This window comes from Nelumbo nucifera, chromosome 3 (genome assembly GCF_055504915.1).
Source record: "Nelumbo nucifera cultivar China Antique chromosome 3, China Antique-T2T, whole genome shotgun sequence".
Taxonomy (NCBI): domain Eukaryota; kingdom Viridiplantae; phylum Streptophyta; class Magnoliopsida; order Proteales; family Nelumbonaceae; genus Nelumbo; species Nelumbo nucifera.
In genome coordinates, this window is record NC_142651.1 from 4,499,189 (window position 1) to 4,521,052 (window position 21,864).

A 21,864-nucleotide genomic window follows, 5' to 3' on the forward strand; every position below is an offset into this window, starting at 1 on the left:
TAAAACATGTGTTATAGTTTCATATTTACCTTATAATTTTCATTTTATTAAAACACTCTTTATAATTTATAATTTATTTATTTAATTAATCTTTTTTAGGAGATATTTATTTTATCATCTGAAAATAGTAATATGATCACTTAAATTGAATGAAAAATATGGGCATGGACCATGATTATTTATTCCAAAATTACTTCTAACAGTTCATATAAAAAATAAAATTGGCCAAATAGAATCAAATAGACTAATTGCCCATGTCTTATTAGAGACAAAAATTGTATTTTAATCTTTATTTTTTTATTGAATTTATTTAAATAGATGTTAGAGTCAAAACTATCATTTTTAACTGTCATAATTCATTAAGTAAACTGATTACAAACTATAGTGAGTGTTTTAGTAAAATTCAAACTATAGAATAGATTTTAATAAATTTATAAAACTATAAAAAATATTTTAAAAATAACCATTTATTTTTCAAACTTTTTTACACTTCATTTAGAAAGAATATAAATACAAATATGTATAACACAAAACCTTATATTTTGTATTATTTTATATATATTTATATAATACATATTTTATACTCCTTCCAAACTAAGCCTTACACGAAATTATTGTCTCAATAACAATTTCGATACCAAAGATCACAAAAGCCAGAGACTGCAGTAGGGAAGAACGGGAGTTTTTGATGGTTTAAAACCGGTATGCGATAGCCGTGTGGCAAGGCAGTGAAGGCACTGTTAAACTTGTGACCCGGTACGGTTTGTAACGGAGACCAAAGACTAGAGAGGAGAAATAGTCGTATTTCCATTGGACCCAATAATTGAGGTATAAAGCCGAACAGAACTGTTAATAGTCGTTTCAGATTTATGGGAATGTCAGCGCCTCGTGAGTAGAGACAAAGTTTGTGGACCTTTTTGGTTCATTGGGTTGTGTAATTGTGTTATTGCATGAAAGGAATACAAATACAAATATATAATTTATAAATACATAAAAAATAATATAAAATAAAATACAAGGTTTTAATATACAATTATCTAAGATTTTCATTCATTTACTTTTCTGGATTTAATAATAATAATATCATATATGCTGCGTTTGCTAAGAGCAAGAATGCATAATTCAAGCGAATTTGCATTCCTGTTCAGTTCTACAGGCGTTTAATAAGAGTATATTTTTCATCAGAAATAAAAATAATTTTGTCCTTTTTGCTTTTCTTAGACAATATAAAAGATTAGCCTTGAGATTTTTGTTTTCGCCCATTACAACTAAACAAGACTTTATAAATTAGGCTTTGTTTATTTGCATCCCGATTTTGTTTGCACCGGTACAAATGCATGAGAGTTTGAATGAAAAAAAATTGCATTTTTTATTTATTTTTATTCTAAACTTTACTTTATTTTGTTTTAGGTGTTATTTTACTTCACATGCATCAAACAAAATAAAAGAAAACTTAATAAAACATTAAAGTTTAGATTCAATTCATTTGCCAAAACATGCCCTCTAAGTGCAAATTAGAACTAGATTTGCATCTTCTATTTGAACAAGCACTCTTAGACTGCATTTGAAATTCTTTATTTTAAGGATTTAACTCTTTTTACTGTTAAAATGTGAGTTTTTAAATGCAAAAAGAAGATTAGTCCTTAAAATAATAATTTATACACATTCTGTCAAATCAAATTTAGTGACCATATGATAGAAATTGTTCAATGTAGACCAAATCATTAAAGATCTTTTTTGGACTTTGTAGCTTTCAAAAGCCTAGCCAAACAAATACTAAAACCCCCCCTAGTATGTGACAAATATGATAGTAAATTAATTAAAGGGTTAAATAATTAAACCTTCCCTATGTGACAAACACTAAAACCCTCTAGTTTCTCAAATGAGACTATAATTTCCATTGTCGAGTGATATCATCACAAGACAAGATCACATTAGAAATCTCCTAATGGAGAGGTTTATAATTAATGAGGTTAAGGACATAGTTTTACATCCATGCATCCCTCTGCGACTGTGAGACCATGAGATTGCACCCACTAGTCCCCAGCGCCACTAGAAACTATAAACGATGTTTTGCTGGTTGGGGAGGATAAAGAAGTTATGGGTCCCAATCTGGTCGAAGTTTTGATCCTTCATGTGGTTGATTTCAAGTAAATCTATAGCTTTCATATATATGGAAAAAAAACAATTAATTGTATAAATGGATATTTGCCTTGGATTTCATTTATAAAAGTTAAATCTAAATTCTATATAGCATATATAGTTAATGCTTATTTGTGCACATTCTATAACTATAGCAAGTGTTCTTACATTAGTACCATTAAATCAAAATGCCTAGATACTCTATCCAAAGGCTTGGGAATGTTGGCTATGGTACTCTTGCTTCCTTTGGTTATGTTCCATAAAATCTAAGACCCAGCTGATGAGCCTATGCTGACTCCTTTGATGGATCGGTTGAAGAAGCTCTCCTGTGGTCCAATCGATATGCATCTCTGGTGGGTGCTCAACCCTTCCACCATGGGTATAAGTGCTTAACATGATTTTAGGCTGTGTTTGGTTTGAAGGAAAAAGTATGGAAATGAAGGGGAAGGTAGGGAATTCAAACATAGCCTTAGGGTTTTCAGCAATTCCTTTATGTTCCTCGAAACCAAGTTGGTGAAGAACCTTTTGGTCTTGGAGATTAGGTCATCTTTTGAGAACTTAGTCACCACGAGATAGTCTTTGGCACATCAAAGAGGAGCCATGTTCAAGCTGTAAAATCGATCTTGACGCCATAACAAAACTTCATAATGGTCCGTAAAGGCTCAAAACCATTTGGAAAACTTGAGAGAGATATGCGGTAGGGTGATCAACCTTAGGCTATGTTTGGTTTGAAGGAAAAGGTAGGAAAAGGAAGGGAAAGACAAGGAAGCCTATACAACGTTTGTAAAGGATTTCCTACCTTTCCCTGCATTTTCCTTTAAACCAAACATAGCCTTAGTCTCTACTCTGTAGTGATTCTCAAATAGAAGAGGAGATAACGAAGGAAATAAAACATAAACTATAGGATACGTTTGATCTCTCAAATAAATCCATATTACCATCATCACCGCCATTCAGAGTTCATTTATCTAAGGCTAGACTGCATCCAAATTGCTTGTTTATGTCATTTCATGGGTGAGAACCAACTAGTTCCATGCTTCACCTCTAGACAAGGCATATACCTCCCTTAAGCTAGGAAAATTATTAGGCTGCGTTTGGAGACGATTCAAATGGAGTGTAAATCCTGGTTCAGGGTAAATGTGCACTCTGATTCACTTTTGCCTGTGTTTGGCAACATTACATTTTTGCATTAACAAATGACAGAAAACACATTTTTCAATGCATATTTGCATTGACAATAAGATGTAAAAGTACATCAATAAAAAGAAGTAAATTTACATTCAAGTGGGTTTTTGATAAAAAGGGCATATGCTTTATTGAAATTCATGTTTGCATCCATTACAGCTAAAAATCTGTTTGGTAACAAGGTAAATTTGTTAGTGCAAAACTAACCCAACTTTACAATTTAAATAAATCATTTTACACTCTACATATTTGTATTCACACTTATTTGCATGGTTTTCAAACGCAACCTTAATGATTTTCATTGATGAAAGGTAAAATAGTAATTTCATAAAATAGAGGGAATATAAGTGGGAAAGTATAAGTATTTAATTAACCGTAACTAAAATAATGACATTGACTTTTTTTTGTCATTAGTAGCTAAAAACAAGAAAACTTCTTTTAACATGTTAATACAAACGTCTACACAAAGTAAGCCCATCGCCAATGGAAACATGAGATATTTCAATTTGATTATCATAGGCCAAACAGCTGTTCAACTTCATTATGGTGCCTCTGTCCTTCTTGATAAATGGTGGCATCTCATCTGCTTCTGCAAGTGCAACTGAGCCAAACCACAATGTATTGTCATATGCGATAATTCCTCCAACCTTAACCAAATTTATCACAGCCTCGTGATATCTCAAATAGGCTTCCTTGTTAGCATCCACAAACACAAAATCGAAACCATCCTCTTGCTTACCCTGTAGTCACAACATGCCTATTGAGAGCTCGATCGAGGAATTATCTAGTTAGTGCTCATTCAGAAGGGACTGCTACTCACAAGTTGTTCTTATATCCCTACATACTTAGGAGTAAGGTTCAAAATATCGATACAGGGTGATACACTGGTAGGGCATATCGGCCTGTATTGGTACTGTTTTTTTTTTTTTTTTTTTCAAATTTGGTTCAGAGGGGCCGGTTTAAGGCCGATCTACCCCTAAACCACTTGCCGACCCAAAACACCCTCTGTAGGGGAGAATCAAGAAGGCCCCGATACAATACGTATCAAAATTTTGAACCCTTGCTTAGGAGATGTTATATCTATACATTGGAAATATCTCCCTTGTCATTCATGGGAAGATGTTTCCAATACATAGCAATAGTGCTTTGGGGGTAGGAATGTGGGAACAATTTGTAGGAAGCAGATCCAAAGTGATTTTGAAGAGCTTTCACATGGTTGCTTTCGGCTTTACAAGGTGCCCCCCTCCCCTGAAAATTTTCATAAGGCTGTGTTTGATTACAGTGCAATTTTATTTGCACTACTACAAATGCATGGGAGTGCAAATGTAAAAAATGTAAATTCTCGTTTAATTTTGTTTTGGATTTTTTACTTTATTTTGCTCCATGTCTTAATTTACTTCATTTGTACTACAACAAAACAAAAAAAAAAGCTAAAATTTGAAACAAAAATATGTCAGAATTTACACTCAAATCATTTGCACTGTCATGATTTTGCATCAGTACAAATTTATTTACATTGCAACCAAACACAGCCATATTTTTGTTGAAAAATCTGAAGAGTTCAAAATAACCTTTTTCCTCAAAGTTCTCCTTTAAAACTTAAAACATGTTTAGGAGGACTGAAGTTTTAATTAAGCTGCATGCTTTGGAGAAACCACTAAGAAGCTTTGGCAGAAAGCCATATTTTTTTGTTGTGAGATAATTATTTTGGGCATTCCGGGCCAAACATTGCCCATAAGCTCATATTAGAGTGGGGTTTATGTCATAAAGCCAGAACCCACTATATGAAATCTTTACCAAACACTAAAACATGTACTAAAGGTCTAATTGGCATGGTTTTTAAAAACGAACCGGTGATCGACCGGTCAGGGGTCCAATTATCGGTTTAAACGGTCCGACCATTTTGACCCAAATGGCCAGTTCATTCTGACAAAAAAAAATTAAAAAAATTGGAAAACGGTCAAAACCGTTCAAATGGTTTAAATGGTTTGAATGATTAACTGGCCGGTTCAACGATTTGCTGACCAAAATCAACGGTTTTGGGGGAAAAAAAACGGGTTTAGAAGAAAACGAGTAACCGGTTCCCAGTTTTTCCAGTCCTGCCCAGTTTTGAAAACCATACTAATTGGAATGGCTGAAGCTTTAATTGAACCACATTCATTAAATTAAGCCGCAAGCAACTCAACCAAAGCTTAAGCCCTCCAAAAGTTCTACCATAATTAATTGGTTTGCTTTGCTTTGCACTTTTGCAATATACTAGCCAAAGAATAAGCAACAAACTTACATTCTTCAACATTTCGTTCAGGACAGGCATAGCATCTGATTGAATGAAGTTGATCTTGTGCTCCACACCAGCTTTTCTGATAAACGGCAATCCCACCTCAAAGGCTTCTTTGTCTGGATCTATTGCTATTATCTGGATATATAGAAAACTTTCAACATTAATTAATTATGCAATAACCTCACAATATTAATAATCATTTTACGTTGAGAATACATGATCATTTGCAGTCATCAACCTTGCCATTGTCAGGCAACGCCAGAGCAGTGGTGAGAAGAGAATAACCCGTAAAGACCCCGATCTCTAATGTCTTCTTGGCGTTCATGATCTTTAAAAGCATTGACAGGAATTGCCCTTCATCTTCTGCCACGTTCATGATGCTCCTATAAAAACCATCAATAACTTCAATTAGAAAAAATGATTTGTTACAAGTTGAAGACCTAAAAGAGAAAGAGATAAACAAAAAAAAAATGGGTAAAATTATATTTAAAATTATTTAGACACTAATAATTTAATAGTGGATATGACTTTAAATAGAAGGAATTGACCAAATAAAATTCATATATGAACCATGGTGATGGTAAATCAATATTGCAACCCATTTATCCTTTTGAAAAGAAGAACAAGAAAACAGAAATCATCATCTTCATCTTCTTCTTCTTATTTAATAAGATAAGACGGTAGGTAGAGTGAGTACATAAACTTACGTACATATGCCCATACTTCTGAAGAGTGGCCTTTCTGATTTCCTTGAGTTGTTCATGCTCTCTTGGGTACACGCTTGTATCTAAGATGTACTGAAATACCACATACAAGAGAGGGTTACATACGTTAATCAATGAGCCAAGATTTGCACTTTGATATGTGTTTTTGGAACTCTACTTGTTAAAGCCTAAATTTCTCTGGAAGAGGATTAGAAATTGACCAAATTGGGGCTTGAAGTTAAACCAGCAAACTTCATGGATGGGTTGCAAATCGTGGATACGTAAGATAGTTTTAATTAATTTTGGAAAAGAAGGGAGAAAGAGAAACAATAAAAATATTAAATTAGGCGTAGAGAATGTGATAATGGACAAAACCTTCTTGAGAGCTTCGCTATGGAGGATGCACTTGGGAATCCCATCAAAATCCATGGCCAAACCACTTTGATAGAAAGTCCAGATTGCAATGTGAAAAAGAAGAAGAAGAAGAAATTAAACTGTTTGCTCATGCACTCCAAATCAACCACCTACCTAGACGCTACAACAACTCTTTAACTGAACGAGTTCCTTTCTCTTTCTCTAACTAATAAGTTGTTTTGGTTGTTGCAGTAAACCCAATAACATTCAAACATGTGTCCACAAGACTGGTGAAATTAGCAAAGGTGAGATCAGCTTTAGTGCTCCCAAGACGGTGCTCACACCGTTTATACAGCCTTTTACAGTTGTGTATTGGGAATATATCGGTATTTGTATTCTTTTTTTCATGAAGAGATGCTCCCAATAAATGCAAGGTTACAAGGAACTGTACAAATAATATGAACATCCTCTTGTGAGGACCAAATTGGATTTCAGCAAAGGTTGTTAAGCCCTCCGTTAGTTGTTGTTGTTGTTTTTCCTTGAAAAATATAAACTTTTACTCCATTATTTTTTTAAAGCTGAGAATTGCTTGAGTACTTGTTACTCGAGCCTTATATGCCAGGTTAAAACATGAGCAGCTTGATTCTTTTTCTTTTCTATTTACAAAAACAAAAATAAAAAGAGACTTTGGTAAAATCATTCGATGATCTTTGACTGGTGAAAGTGCTCAATTCATTTAGGGTCAATTTGATTCATAATCAGAATCGGAATCAGAATTGAAATTAAAATATGTAGGAATCCGATTTGAAATGGTCTATTCTCACTGTTTATTTGATTCAAACAGGCAACCGAATAAAAATTAAAATCAACCGGAGTGTGATTTCATTCCTAAGAGAGGGAGAGAGAATGACCAATCCCTCAAATGGAGGTAGGAATAGAACTCCAATTTCACCCAATCAAATAATTGGAATCTAAATAGGCCATTCTGATTCCAATTTTAGACCCTTATTCCCATGAAAAAACGGGCCCAGGTGGGGTTGGTCCAATTCTACAAAAAGGATAATAGCTGCATGCATGGGAGTAGCATACAATTATCATTTCTACAACCCTAGATTAATAACATGCTTCTCTTACCTAAGAATGTTATTAGACCAATCAAACTTGATAATATAACCTGGGAATGAAATATAAGAAGAAAACTAAAGATTTCAAAAGTATAAAAAATTAACTTGAGAATGAAGAACTCAAAACTATGATTTCATAGAGGATAAAGGGCAATATAGTTTCAAAAATAAGAAAAAATCAAACATGAGAATGAACCCCTTCTCTTCTTTGCTAATTGATCCACGTTTGCCATGGTTCAAGCTTAAGAATTAAGTCTAAAAAAAATAAGGATTTCAAAATAAACCTCTGTCATTGCCGCCAAAGTACAAATCGTACCCTATGAAAAATCAAATATGGGAATAGAGAGAAAATATTTACAATTAAGAGTTCAAAGAAGGGAAACGGTCTAAAAAACTTTTATTGATTGGTCCACATTTGCTTTAATTCAGGGTTGAAAATGAAAATAGGGAGAAAGATTTACAATTAAGAAACACGAAAAATGTAGTTTTGAGATTTTAGAATGCTTAAGGTCGCACATGACTTCACATGACATGCTGTGAATAACTTATGGAATATTAATGGTTGGATTGGGGTGTAGTTCATAATAATCGAGTGTTGCATTTGAAATTTTAGGGTACTATTTCTTGTTACCCTCAAATACAAATCTATCTATAATTTATCTTAAAAAATATGAAATTAAATTGGATTGAGGTATATCCAAGGCCTCATCCCTAATCCAATCCAAAGTTATGTTGGGTTTATACTTTTCAAATCTAATTCAAATTTTAACTCGATCTAAACTAATTTAAATTTGTTCACGTCGGGTTTGGTTAAATCAACCCAAGTTCTAGCCTATGTAGAATACATACACATATTTGGAAATGTTTTTTTTTTTTATATTATTCATATATTTGGTCCCAATCTGTAGAGAAAATGGTTGACCAGCTTGTGGTTCCATCTGCTCATATGTTATTTCTTGTTTATAGTTTTGTTAAACCTTTTTTTTTCTATTGTTTCAAGTGACAGGGGCATTCTTGTCATTGTACCACTTAATGTTGAATACCTATTTTAAATACCATTTGGGCAGCAGACTAAGCTAGTCGAACCCCTCATTCTCTTCTATTCTCTCTTCTGCCTCTTCTCTTCTCTTCATTTCTAGTTTGCTTTTCTTACTAAACAGGTCTGAACCTTCTTGGTTTCAAACAACTTGGTATCAGAGCAAGCCTAAACCTGGCTTGGGCTCTCATGTAGGTGTTGTCCAACCGACTACATTAGAGTTGTTCTAGGGCTGGAAGCTTCAGTTTGAATCTCTTGGTTCTTGGAGGTCATTGGAGATTGAAGAAGGTGCCCAAGACTCAAATATCTTGAAGAGTTGTCTGGTGACCAGGAAGAATTGGAGAAAACAAGTTGGTTTCTGATTTAGATCTTAAATCAAAGATTGAGAGTGGCGCCCAATAATTTTTGGGGTTTTTTTTCTAGATTGCTAAAGTGTCCGAAATTTCTTTTAGACTGCTTTAGCCTAGAAATTTCTGGGTTGTTTTCATATTTTTTGGACTTTCAAGTGGCTGAAATATTTTTAGAATTAGTACTGCTGGTTGGTCTTTTTTCTTGGACTGTTTAGGGAACCTGTACGGATTGTTTTTTGGGTTGTATTATTTTTTGATAGTATCGTTTCCTCTACTGCCCACCTTGTGTTTGTAAAAAGGTCTTTGAAGTTTTCTACTTCCTTTGGGTGTTGTTTGGACAGTACCTAGAATTTTTGTTTAGAAAAGGAGTTTGGACAGTATTGTACCCTTCATTCAGTGAATATTCTTTATTCACTTCATTATGGAAATGGCTGAAAATGAGAACAATAAAATGGATAAGGACTTGTAGGAGCTATAAACTCTACTGATAATAGTTCATTTCATATTACTACAATAAAGTTTGATGGAACAAACTATTTGGAATGGGTCCAATCAACCGTGGTGGCCACTGGAGGGAGGAGAAAACTGGGGTATGTGAGGGGAGACACAAAGAAACCAGCACATGAGGACCCTTCCCTTACTAAATGGGTTCAAGAAAATTATTTGGTTATGACTTGGTTATACAACTCCATGCAACCTCATATCAGTAGAAACTATCTTTGGGCATGTTGTATTGATGATATGAAAACTACTTATGGGTATTATGCCTCTGTTGGAGGAAACTTAACTTTATGGAGGAACAAGAAGCAAAATGTTGTTGCTCGATCCAGTGCTGAAACTGAATACAAGTCTATGGCTAATGGTGTTACTGAAATATTATGATTGGAGTCTCTCTTTACATAATTGAGAATTGAGTTTGAAAGACCCTTAATATTGTATTCTGATAATCAGGCGGCCATTAACATTGTTCACAACCTAAAACAGCATGATAAAACCAAACACATTGAAGTTGACAGACATTTCATCTAAGAGAAAGTTGCCTCTTAATAAATGTGTCTTCCTTATGTTGCCACTAATATGCAGCTTGTCGATGTCTTCACCAAGGCAGTCAACAAAATCAAACTTGAGTCAAATTTAAACAAGTTAGGAATGGTCAATATATTTTCCCAACTTGAGGGGGAGTGTAGAAAAAATGATTGACTAGCTTGTGGTTCCATTTGCTCATATGTTCTTTATTGTCTATAGTATTGTTAGACATTTTTTTTTCTATTATTTTAGTGACAGGGGCACTATTGTCATTGTACCACTTAATGTTGAAGACCTATTTTAAATATCATCTGGGGTGGCAGACTAAGTTAGTCGAACCCCTCATTCTCTTCTATTCTCTCTTTATCTCCTCCTCTTCTCTTTATTTCACTTTTGTTTTGCTTTTCTTACTAAACAGGTATGAACCTTCTTGGTTTCAGACAACTCAATCAAACTTGGGCTCAAAACAACCTAGGTCCGTAACCAATTGAAAATTTAAAATGTCTTTAATAAGATTTGTACTCATGACATCCTATTTTCATTCATTACCTAATTATCATTAATCCACCTCTTAATTTATTTTGATTAATAATTATTTATTATACATGTATCTTCTCTCTCTCTCTCTCTCTCTCTCTCTATATATATATACCATACAGTTCAACCTCTGATCTGACCCAGATTGAACCTCTAATCCGTAAACCTCTTCCTTCTCCGATTCTCTAAACATTAACCGAACCATAGGCATATTTTGCAAAACGAACCAATGGTACCGATTTTTCCATTTCTCCAAACTGAAACCGAACTGATACCACCGGTTAACTGGTCCTCTGGTTTCGATTTTTGACCAATTCGATTCTTTGATTTTATAATTTTTTATATTTATAATATATATTATATAAATATATGTATAATATTATATTATAAATAATAAATGATATATAATATATTATAAATATTTTAAAAATATATAATATATTTATAAATAGATTATAAATATATTATATTTATAATATAATATATTTATAAATATATTATATTTATAATATAATATAATATATTTATAATATAGAAAATATGTGACATATATTAAAAATATATATAAACTATATATATAAATATATATACTGATCGATTCGATAAACTGCCGATTTTTTGTAGATTAATCGAAACCAAACCGCTCCTTTGTTTTCAAAAATTTAAAATCGGATTAACTGCATTTTACGGTGCGATTCGATTTTTCGGTTTTTCATGGACAACCCTAATTTTGACAAAACCCCAACCTAAGCCGCTACCCTAGACAGGAGTAGACGACGGATTGGACTGTCCGAAGGCAGTCGTCACTCGTCAGTGTTTATTTAGGACTGACCGCCTGGGGGTGGTTTTAGGCGCGATGGAAGGCGCATCTGCTTCACCGTCTGATTCGAGTTCCATGGATGGGGGAGTTTCCAAGTACCTTGCCAACCTTCCTTCTCGTGGTCTCTTCTCCTCCACTGTCATCTCTTCAAACCCGGTACTCTCTCTTTCTATAAAACCCTAGCTTTTTTTATTATTTTTAACTGTAGTTTTCTTTTTCCCGCGCGGGGGAGAGGGGGGGGGGGTTCTTTCTAATACACATTTCATTCGAAAAAGATGTGTTCAACACATTGGTGATTGGACAAGAATTGGGAATTTTGTGTGTTTTGATCTTTGCTGAATAGTTCCTTTTAGTGGTTAGCACTGAGTGTTCGTTTCGGTGAGTTATGAAGAACTTGAGGGAGATTGCTCGATGTCAGGGTAGCCACATCTCATACCCGAAGAGAAACAAAGTAGATTAAGAAGCTATTTATTTCCTGTCTGGGTAAATCAGTTCTTAGGTTGTACAAATGCTTTTTTGATGTACATAAACATGTTATGATTACGCATATACATACACTCGTGCATGTCAAAGTCTGTATGTAGCATTAGATTCAAGTAATGTTATTCCGGGCAATATCAGACACTTTGTAATTGGAAATTCGATGTAGGACAAATGGAATGCCATATGATGGGCCATTGATAGAGAATTATGTTGCTCAAATCTACGAGAATGATTTTTTGCAATCTACAACGTGAGGTTTTCAGAGTCAAGAACATTATGAAAGCAGAGTTTTAGATGGCATACTGAAAGAAAAATTAGGGACGGATTTCAGAATCAGAGATGACATACTGAAAGAAAAGATAATTTTGGATTATTTTTGAAAAATGGGAATATTATCAAAAGATCAGAAAAAGAGAAGGCTGCTGAAAGATATTTTTGGAATTTCTAAAGAAAAGATACAAACTTCACCTCCAAAAATGGGAGGGGAAGTAGGCAACCTACTTTGGACCATTGACAATAGAAAAAGTGTGACTCTTCGTTGGAAGATTGGATTTGGGGCACAACAAGGAGTTACTGCTCGCAGTTGAAGTTGAGATGAATATTGACTTTGCGGAGGCTGCTCATGTTGTGTGCTCAGGCTATATTGATAATGGCTTTGGGGAGCCATTTGAGGGATGTGGCTTTCCTGAGTTGGGATCCAATAATTTTGAAGGGGATGATAGAAGATTTTTTGTTGGGAGTATTGTTTGTTTGGTAGGAGGGGTAGACAAAGAGGGAGAAGAAAGTCTTGAGAGTTCAGTAAGGGAGGGTGATTTTATTGGTGACTTTCAAGCTTCCGATAGGGAGAGAGAGATTCTGGTGAGTGTGTTAATGTGGGTGGATCTGAAGAAATGGGGACACGAGGGAACGAGGTAGATGTGGTCCAGAGAGCAAAAGGGGGGAGTGTCAATTTCAGCTAGACAGGGGAGTTTGGTGTTGATGGAAGAGGGTTGTATTGAAGAAAGGGAGGGTTGTAGGAAGGTTTGGAGCAGAGAGTAATCAAATAAATAATGACAAATATAGTTTTGTGGAGATCCAAGATGGGTGGAAGAAGTTGGTGCCAAAAATTTATAAAAGAGTTAGAAGATATAGAACAAGGTCTTTACAGAAAGAAGATATAGTCGAGGAGATGGCCTTTGTAGAAAGAGGATATAGTCAAGGAGATGGAGAGTGAAAGTAAGGACTCTGATGATGGGGAAGCAACTCTTGATGAGACTCATGAAATTGAAGGGACAAATGATATGGAGAAGGTGGTGGATACAGAAGTGGAAGTAAAAAAACTTTTGGGGCTACATATTATTCGAAGGGAGGATTTTGCTAGGAAAATGTTTAAAGATTTGAAAGAAATATATCCGATGCCTTTGAAGGATAAAGTAGATTTTAGTATGGGTTTTTAAGAGATTGATGTCAATTCAAGGTCAGATTTTGATAAAAAAAAAGTTGAAGTCCATTTAAAGGAGTTGGGGTTGGTTGTAGAGTAGAGGGAGAGATGGAGCAGACTTTTTTTTTTTTTTTTGAGAGAAACACAGTCTTGGAATTGGAAAGAATTAATGATTATCAAAACTCAAAAGGCACCGAGGGATATGAAGAAGCCTAACACTGTAAGAAGATAAGAAGATTCAACAACCAAAAAAATTCTTAGAACAGTCCAGGTCTCAAAAGTGTTTGCAAGACTAAAAGGAGATCTGTTTGGAGTTGGGCCTTCTAAGAAGGTGAAAAAATCGAAAAAAGTTTGCAGAAGCAAAGAGGTTTCTACAAAATAAGATTGTGAAGAATGGGTCAATTATGTTACTTCATTGTAGGGTTTTGTTCACATCTTGTTATTGTTTAGTGGGGGAGGTATGCTTTTTTGTATATGTTTCATTTGTCTTGTGGCTGATTTGTTTGGTTTTTTAGGGGGGTGGAGATGGCTTTTCGGAGGTGAGGTTTGTATCTTTTCTTCTCTAGGGTGACTGCTGATCACCTTCCTTTGTATTTTCTCGTTTTTTATTTTAATATTTTTCTTTTTATTATAAAAAAAAGATTTACAAATATTTTTGGCCTGGTAAAATGACCCTGACAGGGGTAAACAGAACTCAACTATTTTGGGGCATTGTATCGCAATGATTGTTGTAGACTGTTAGGAGTTTGGGTTAGGTAGATCTTGCTAGCCAAACTTAGGTAATACACCTCACTTTTATATGCTTTATTCTTTATTCCACAATTAATAAGATAAATTGGATTAGTAAATTTTCTTTAAAGTCAGCAAATGTTCTTAGAACCAGATTATTTAATACATTTTTTACTAATTAATTGATTTTGAACTGTAGCTAATTTTCTTTAATAATTTAATTTCTAGAATTTTATAATAAACATGATGATTTCTATTGCAAGGATCTTATTATCTTATACATAAATTGCTTAAATGGATAAAGGTTTCTTACTTAAAATGTTGTATTAAAGCCATATACATTTTATGCTTTTAGTTTTTATCTTCTTTTAGGTCCTGGGTATTTCTCTTCTTTTGGCATGACTCTTCTCTATAAAACAAGATTAATTATCATCGTTGCACCTGCTGTGCTTAGTTTTTGCAATAAGTCTAGAGGCATTGTAATTCATGTTAAAATGAACTTTGGTTCACTTCTCTCCTTTGACTTTTACTGTAAAAAAAATATCAAATATACTTCTTTGTGGAATGTGCAGTTTCTGTTTTTAAACTCCTAGGGAATGCTAGGAAGATACCTCAGTTGGGTTGTATGTATAATATTTCGAACTAGTTCTTACATGAAAAGATTCTTGGGAATCACATTTGGAGTATTTACAATTTCCATTTGTTTTTTTTTATCCACCTAAGTAAGCTTAGCTATTAAACTGCAAGTACCTTTTACATCTCAGTTTCTCATATTTCCTGCACTCATTTTCTTGACAATGACAGTAAATCATGAAGTGGATATGGTCCTGCACATAGAATACCCATGATTTATTATATTTATAGTGTTGGAGCCTCAAATAGAAGTTATGTTTACTCCAATGACCCTTTAGGGCCAGGACCAAATATAATAAATCCTCTGGACCTCGTTACACATTCTACGTATAAATATAATCCTCTGGACCATATCCACTATAAATATAATAAATCATATTTGGATATGGACCTCTGGACCAAAATATAATAAATCCTCTGGACCTCGTTACACATTCTACATATGGTTCATCCAAAAAAGGGAGATAGGAAGAAGCCAGTCATGTATAGCTGTCTGGTGTTCCCCAAACAAAATGTCAACTACATCCTTTTCCTTGGAATATAAAAAACATTCCAATGTAGCATTACCAAACATGTCCCGGTTTCTTAGCATCCACATACCATTTGTTATGACTTGTATATGTCTCCTTTCTAAGGTGCTGATTCATAACTAGGGCTAGAATTTGTTGTCACTCACAGATCAATGGGAAAGAAGATTGGCAAATGGGTTGGCAGATTCTTTAGCTAAACAAGGGGTACATAGGAATCAGATTTTTTGGGTTCAGTTGTAAGCTTTTTGTTACAGTTTAAAAGCGTCACCTCGTGCCTCTTTGTGGGATTTTGTAATATGTATCCTTTGTGTTCTTTTTAATAAAATCTTTATTATCTATAAAAAAAGGCCCAGACTGAGGACAGATAGACCTATCCACTGGGTCTGACCAAAAAAACCCAAGATGGCCTTAAATTGGCTTGGGTCATGGCGTCATGCATGCATGAAGGCTGCTTGTAGGCCTCAGATTTTCTTTTAAGAATTATGTAGATTTTGCATGTAATAGTTTGTAACTTTTATTATTGGTAAACACTTTATATTCATTATCATGTTAATGAAGGCAAACACCAATGAAGAGCCATTGGAAAGAGTTGTGCTCCTTCATTAGAAATGTAAACTAAAACACCCATAAGTACTAGTTTTTTTTTTTTTTTATTATTATAGAAACAGAATATATAGAAATGTAAACTAAAACACCCATAAGTACTAGTTTTTTTTTTTATTATTATAGAAACAGAATATATATGTATAATAGTAGTGTATGCATGAACAACATTCTTTGTAAGAGAATTAATAATTTGATGTGTTTACTGGTCAAAAACAATATTAGTGTATACATGACTGGACCAGGCCAGAGTTTAGTGGTCTTTCATAGCTTAGCCCAGCCTGGACATGGCTGGGCCTACATCCTAGCTCAGGCAGTTGGGTTGTTGTGATCCCTGTTTGCAACCCTTTTAAAAATATAAAAAGGTAGAGAATAACGGAGAAAAGAAAATGAAAAGGGGCCATGACTCTAATAACATGATGCACAGATCCGTTGCAGAAGACTTTCTTCTCAAAATATCTATGCTTGCCATTTTTTCCTGGATTTTTGGACTCTGCTTTTCCTAAGCACTTTAAATCATTGTTATTATGTGGAAAATGTGATCAATGGTTGTTTATCTATCAAAAAAAATTATGTGGAAAATGTGTTACCCCTGTTTGCAACCCTTCCAAAAATATAAAAAAGGTATAGAATAAAGGGGAAAAGGGCCATGACTCTAATAGTATGATGCCCAGCTCTGTGGCAGAGGAATTTCTTCTCAAAAGTATCTACACTAGTCATTTTTTCCTGGATTTTAGGCTCTGGTTTTCCTCGGCACTTTAAATCATTGTCATTATGAGGAAAATTTCAGTAAGCTAGGCATTCATCTCACCATTTTCTTGTATCATGTCCTGTATCCTCTTAATCTGTCAACCGTACTTGTAATATGTGGTTTTACTTTTAGGTCATTTGATATTCTTGTTAATTGGTCTTGCTTCACGATGGTCTATACCTTTTACATTCCAAATGTCATAGTTTTGTTGATTTTGTTTATGATAATACTTACATCTTGAGAACTTCGTTCAGGGTGGAATGCGAGTATATGTTTGCGATCATGATACATCACCCCCTGGTATGCTTGTGCATCCTGATTCTTCGTTAAACTTTTCTATGTTTCCAAATCTTGCAGGTTTCCTCACGTTTTCTTGTAAGTTCTGCCATTTTGTGTATCTTCTTTAAAAGAAGAAAAAACTTAGGAGGCGGTGAAGAAGGGCTTCCTCAGTGCAATACAAAATTGCCAATTACCCAAATGAGGCCTTAATTTCCTGTGGATTTGTTGTTTCAGCATCTTTTCATAGTATACCCCCATTTTTGAATATGTTGAATGTCAAATATGAGGTTCTCATTCTTGTTTATCTCTCTGTCTAGAGGATCAGTTAATAAAAACAAACCAAATGAACATATTGATTAGATCTCTCACGCTTAAGAAACAGAAAAGTGATTCCAGCGCAAAGGATGTAAAGGGTAAAGCTACAGCTGAGAGCACAAAAGGAAAAAGGTATTTGTTGTATTTTCGGTTGAATGGATGATGTTTGACATGCCTCTTATAATATATTTTGTTTTCCCTTCATGTGCATGTGCTATAATTGGTGTTGGTGTAAATACCCAAGGCTTCCTATTGTTTTTGGCATGCTTGCAGCTTGTGTGTTTATGAGTCTTGTAGTACCCACATTCACATTATTTGATTAAGATGATGTACTTCCTCCTTTTTTCTAAATTTATACTTATATCCTTACATGGTAAGGGATAAGGGCCGTTATCTGTAGATCCTTATATACCATAGTTTTGCCATGTTTTCATTGTAATGGTTAAGCACTGTTAAGTTGTTTAAGATAAAGTGCTTGGACAATTTTAGATCCATATTTGCATGGTAAGGGCCAAGGACTGTTATTTCCATCTTAGGAAAACAAATATTCCGCTATTAGTTCTGTACAAAAATGGGCCAATGGGTGAAGGAAGTTCTGAGGGCTGAAACACTTGCCTTCTTACAAGAAGTCAAATTGGGACATTCATCAACATGAACAGATCTTATTATCAAAGGGGACTCCCAGGTTGTGATATTCTTGCCATCTTAAAGAGGACTGTGGACCCTTGGGCCATGTTGGTTTGATAGAGAAAATAAGAGAAACAGAAAGTTGAGGGAAAGTTCCTAATGAATTTTAACTTCCCCTCGACTTTCTGTTTCTCTTTATTTTCTATCAAAAAAATACAAAATACAGCCTTAGACGCCTGATAAGGGAAGTAATGGTATTGCCGTATTGGCAACTCATATGAACTGCTTTTTCAATTGGGTCCTTTGATCTGCCAACAGCATTGTGGATACCCTTGCAAGGGAAACTGTAGACAGAAATGATTTGATGTGGGACTCACCAGGTCCAGGTCTTGGAGTTGTATAACAAATTTCAGGCATCTTTGTTCTGAATTACCTGAAATAAAGAGCACATTAGTTCAATTTCTAAAATCCCATTTTTGCTGCCGTTTATAAAAATCTTGTAGTAAACCAACTATAATAATGCTAATTTTATTGAAGCTTGCTAGAAATCTTAGGGCCCATTCGGTTTGCGGGAATAGGGGTCTGGAATCAGAATCAGAATGGGCCATTCCAATTCCAACTGTTTGGTTGGGTGGAATCGGAATCCCATTCCCATTCCTGGTGGAATGGCATTACCCCATTTGAGGGAATGGCCATTCCCTCCCCCTCCCTTGGGAATGAAATCCCATTCCAATTCCTGTCTGAACCATACAGACTATGGGAATAGATCATTCCAATTCTGACTATGAACTACACGGACCCTTAGTTTTGCCAAGTTGTGGTAGAAGTGGATTTGGGAAACGTATTTTCTTGTGAAGCTGTTTAGCAAGTTCCTATGAAGTTCCTCAATATTGTTAGAGAAATTGAGACTATTTGACTAGTTGGGATAAGTTTGAGCTGAGTCATGTGGAACTGAAAGGTGAACTTGAAATTGCAAGTAAAATTAATATTTGGATTCAACCTAATGGGACAACTATAGATGATAATTGTTCTCGTTAACTTATAGCCAGTCTAAGAGATACAAGTGCATTTTTAAAGGGTTAGAGGGATTTCCTAGGCTATTCTACTGTCTAGATGCCAGTTGTCTTCTTATGGAACGGGCCTTGCTCTCAAGTATTTGAGATTTTTATTAAGAGAGAAATGTGTCTTCAATTGAGCTGCTATTTTGGGTATGTGTGTATGGGGGGGGGGGTACTAATGTTTTAAAATGCGGAGGTGTGGCGTGAGGCATTCCACTACCTAGAGGTGTGAGGCATAGTTCAGAATGTAAGAGCCGTAAGCCTCCCGAAAACAAGGAGGCGTAAAAGCCTCCTTAAGAGGAGGGGGATGAAGGGGAGGAAGAAGAGGAAGGGGGATCTCATTTTTCTTTATTTTTAATAAAAATCTTTTGGGGGTGCCTCGCCTGGAGGCTACCACACCTTCTAAATACTGGTGGGTATTGTGAAACAATACAGTGTTTCTTATGAATGTTTTGCTTCACATCAACAAAAAAATGATTACCAGCATGTAATGTCCTTTGTGTGATAAAGTGTTGGGATTCCCATCACAAATTTGGTTAATGATGTCATGACTTATTTACCAATAATGATGTTGATAGGAAGTTTTTATGAGTAGTGGGTTCATTCTGCACGCTGCCCAGTAGCTCAGTAGCTAATGCACACACAGACAGACACTGTCATAGAGTAGGTAGTAGCTGGTAATTCATTTGAGTAGTGGGTTCATAAGAAAATGAAGTATTTATAATCATTCCTAATGCACACACAGGCAGACACTGTCATAGCTCAGTAGCTAGTAGCTGGTAATTCATTCTTTTTCTTATTGAGTTCAATTCACGTCTTCAGGACTGCTGAAAGAATTGGAGATGGTAGAGCTTCTGTTAAGAGAGCCAACATGACCAAAAATTCTGAAAGTGCTCGACGGGGTAAGTTGTGATAATTTTTTAGTTGCTTAGGCACTTGGATGTTCTAGATCTCTTGAGAAGAATTTGTACAACTTGAAGTATGCTCGCCAAGAATTCATACCTTAAACCCACCAGAAAGTATCATCTCTCAAAATCCAAGTACTCGTACTTCTTTTTCCATAACCCAGGAAACCTAAAATATTTCCTAAACCAAATTTTGGTTCCATAAGTAAGATACCATACATGTCCTTACCTCAGTGGTGATGCAGAACATTTTTGGTGACTTCAACATGGCAGAAAGTATGGATTGAGGCACGTAAGAACTTGGCCTCTACATTCCCCTCTTTGTTAATAAATTAATTCATCATGATTTCCTAGGTAGATAAGTGATTTCACAGCGCTGGTGTTTGAAAATCTTAATTTATTATAAGATTTCTCCATAAAACTGTATACTAATTTAAAGAAATGTATGATGAAATTAGGTTTCTGGATTAGCACCTTGATTGTTGAATTTACTTTTCGCCAGACCATAACTTTGACTTGGTTGTATAGTAGATTAAACAGGATTTTCAGAGTGCATAGGAAGCTGCTATGGTAGTTTCAGAGAGTTCTGATATCTTGGTTATTGAGCTAATACTTGCTTTTATAAGTTCATTATAACATTATTGATTTAACAATTCCATCTAGGCAGTTCTCTCTTTGTTTCCCTGTTATATTGTTCTATTAGTCGGAGATGTGCCTTGTAGCTGCATGCCCTTTTTTATTTTTGAGATTCCTAATGGGTTGCTAATTATATAGAGGGATCAAGTACTCGTGCACCTGAGAAGGATTTACAGAGTCTGACCGTGGAAAGATTACGTGCCCTTCTAAAGGAGAGGGGTCTGTCAGTCAAGGGAAAGAAGGCAAGTACTAACATATTGTCTTCTTAGTGTATGCATGCATCTATTTTCCCCATAAAAATACGTTAGGACAATATTATGTTAATGGGATCACCCAATGGTTATCATTTCCATCTGATAAAGGGATTTTTCTGTTGATAGTTGTTACTGGCTTCCACACTCTGCCAGCATTTAGGCTATGTTTGGTTTGAAGGAAAAGGTAGGGAAAGGAAGGGAAATGTAGGGAAACCTTTACAAACCTTGTATAGGTTTCCCTGCCTTTCTCTTCCCTTTCCCTACTTTTTCCTTCGAACCAAACACAGCCTTAGCTTCTAGTCATGTCCAAACCCAGACAGGAAGGGGTTATGTCTGGTTGCTAGCCAATAGAGGAATTCTTATTTGATTCTCGCATGGTGTAGGACTGTTATTTATGTGTATTTGTGCATTTATTTTTTTTTTTCCTGCAATCCTGGTCACTATGCCCTGGTCCTTTATGCAGGATGAATTGATTGCGCGTCTCAAAGGTGATAGAGTGGATGGTGAGTCGTAGTTTTCCTTAAGAATCAACAGCAACAACAATAACAAAAAGCATTGTTGGAGTTGTTTGAGGGGTGGGGGGAAGAGGAATCTGTTATATATATGTGCGCATTCGGGGCCAGGAGGTTGTACCTCTTTTAATCTGATTTAGAAATCCGAGTCTTTTTGTTACTTGATGAACTTTCGAACTAATGTAAAACGGGGAAAATGTCTAGATCTACTGTGATGTCAATTGCTGTTATTTACATTGTAGATTTTTTTCTCTTTTCTTGTACGTACTTCCCCATGAAGCCTGATCAAGTAGTATCCTGTATCCAAATGTTTTTGCATTCCTTTCATAATGCTTTTCAGAACGTGTTGGTGTCTCATGCTTTGTGGGCTGGATGTTCAGGCCCAAGCCCGCCAAACACAAAGAATTATATAATGTTGGGCCTATGATGGTATCGACCTGACTCTCTGGACCTACGACCTATCCTAAGGTCTAACCGAGTAACCGGCTCTGACCCTACTTAAAAAAAGAAAAAAAACAAAAATATGCTTTGCTCCTTTTCGGAAAGTTCTATTGGTTTTGTATTTTGGCT

General features: G+C 35.1%; 2 protein-coding genes across 3 annotated transcripts; one reads left to right on the forward strand and one right to left on the reverse strand.

The window, feature by feature from the left end:
- Positions 1-3,601: 3,601 nt before the first annotated feature.
- On the reverse strand, positions 3,602-6,849 carry LOC104593275 (flavonoid 3',5'-methyltransferase-like). 2 transcript variants are annotated; one of them, XM_010253035.2, is made up of 5 exons: positions 6,688-6,849; positions 6,320-6,405; positions 5,847-5,991; positions 5,612-5,743; positions 3,602-4,067 (listed from the first exon to the last, which is right to left on the reverse strand). In XM_010253035.2, the coding sequence occupies exons 1-5, from the start codon at positions 6,739-6,741 to the stop codon at positions 3,774-3,776; spliced, it is 711 nt and encodes a 236-aa protein (XP_010251337.1). In that variant the 5' UTR covers positions 6,742-6,849; the 3' UTR covers positions 3,602-3,773. The 2 variants fall into 2 exon arrangements, with proteins under 2 accessions (XP_010251337.1, XP_088757802.1); XM_088901676.1 differs by having other exon boundaries at positions 6,316-6,405; positions 6,688-6,821.
- A 4,623-nt stretch (positions 6,850-11,472) lies between these two features.
- Positions 11,473-21,602, forward strand: LOC104592902 (SAP domain-containing protein). The gene is made up of 6 exons (XM_010252441.3): positions 11,473-11,715; positions 16,963-17,008; positions 17,305-17,434; positions 19,810-19,889; positions 20,667-20,770; positions 21,246-21,602. The coding sequence occupies exons 1-6, from the start codon at positions 11,596-11,598 to the stop codon at positions 21,294-21,296; spliced, it is 531 nt and encodes a 176-aa protein (XP_010250743.1). The 5' UTR covers positions 11,473-11,595; the 3' UTR covers positions 21,297-21,602.
- Positions 21,603-21,864: the final 262 nt, after the last annotated feature.

Coding starts and splice junctions, on each gene's coding strand:
- LOC104593275 (XM_010253035.2), bottom strand. CDS start 6,741: ATGGATTTTGATGGGATTCCCAAGTGCATCCTCCATAGCGAAGCTCTC. Junction 6,406..6,687: donor ATAGCGAAGCTCTCAAGAAG/GTTTTGTCCATT, acceptor GTGGTATTTCAG/TACATCTTAGATACAAGCGT. Junction 5,744..5,846: donor CGTTGCCTGACAATGGCAAG/GTTGATGACTGC, acceptor CTATATATCCAG/ATAATAGCAATAGATCCAGA.
- LOC104592902 (XM_010252441.3), top strand. CDS start 11,596: ATGGAAGGCGCATCTGCTTCACCGTCTGATTCGAGTTCCATGGATGGG. Junction 17,009..17,304: donor TCATGATACATCACCCCCTG/GTATGCTTGTGC, acceptor CTCTCTGTCTAG/AGGATCAGTTAATAAAAACA. Junction 17,435..19,809: donor GAGAGCACAAAAGGAAAAAG/GTATTTGTTGTA, acceptor TCACGTCTTCAG/GACTGCTGAAAGAATTGGAG.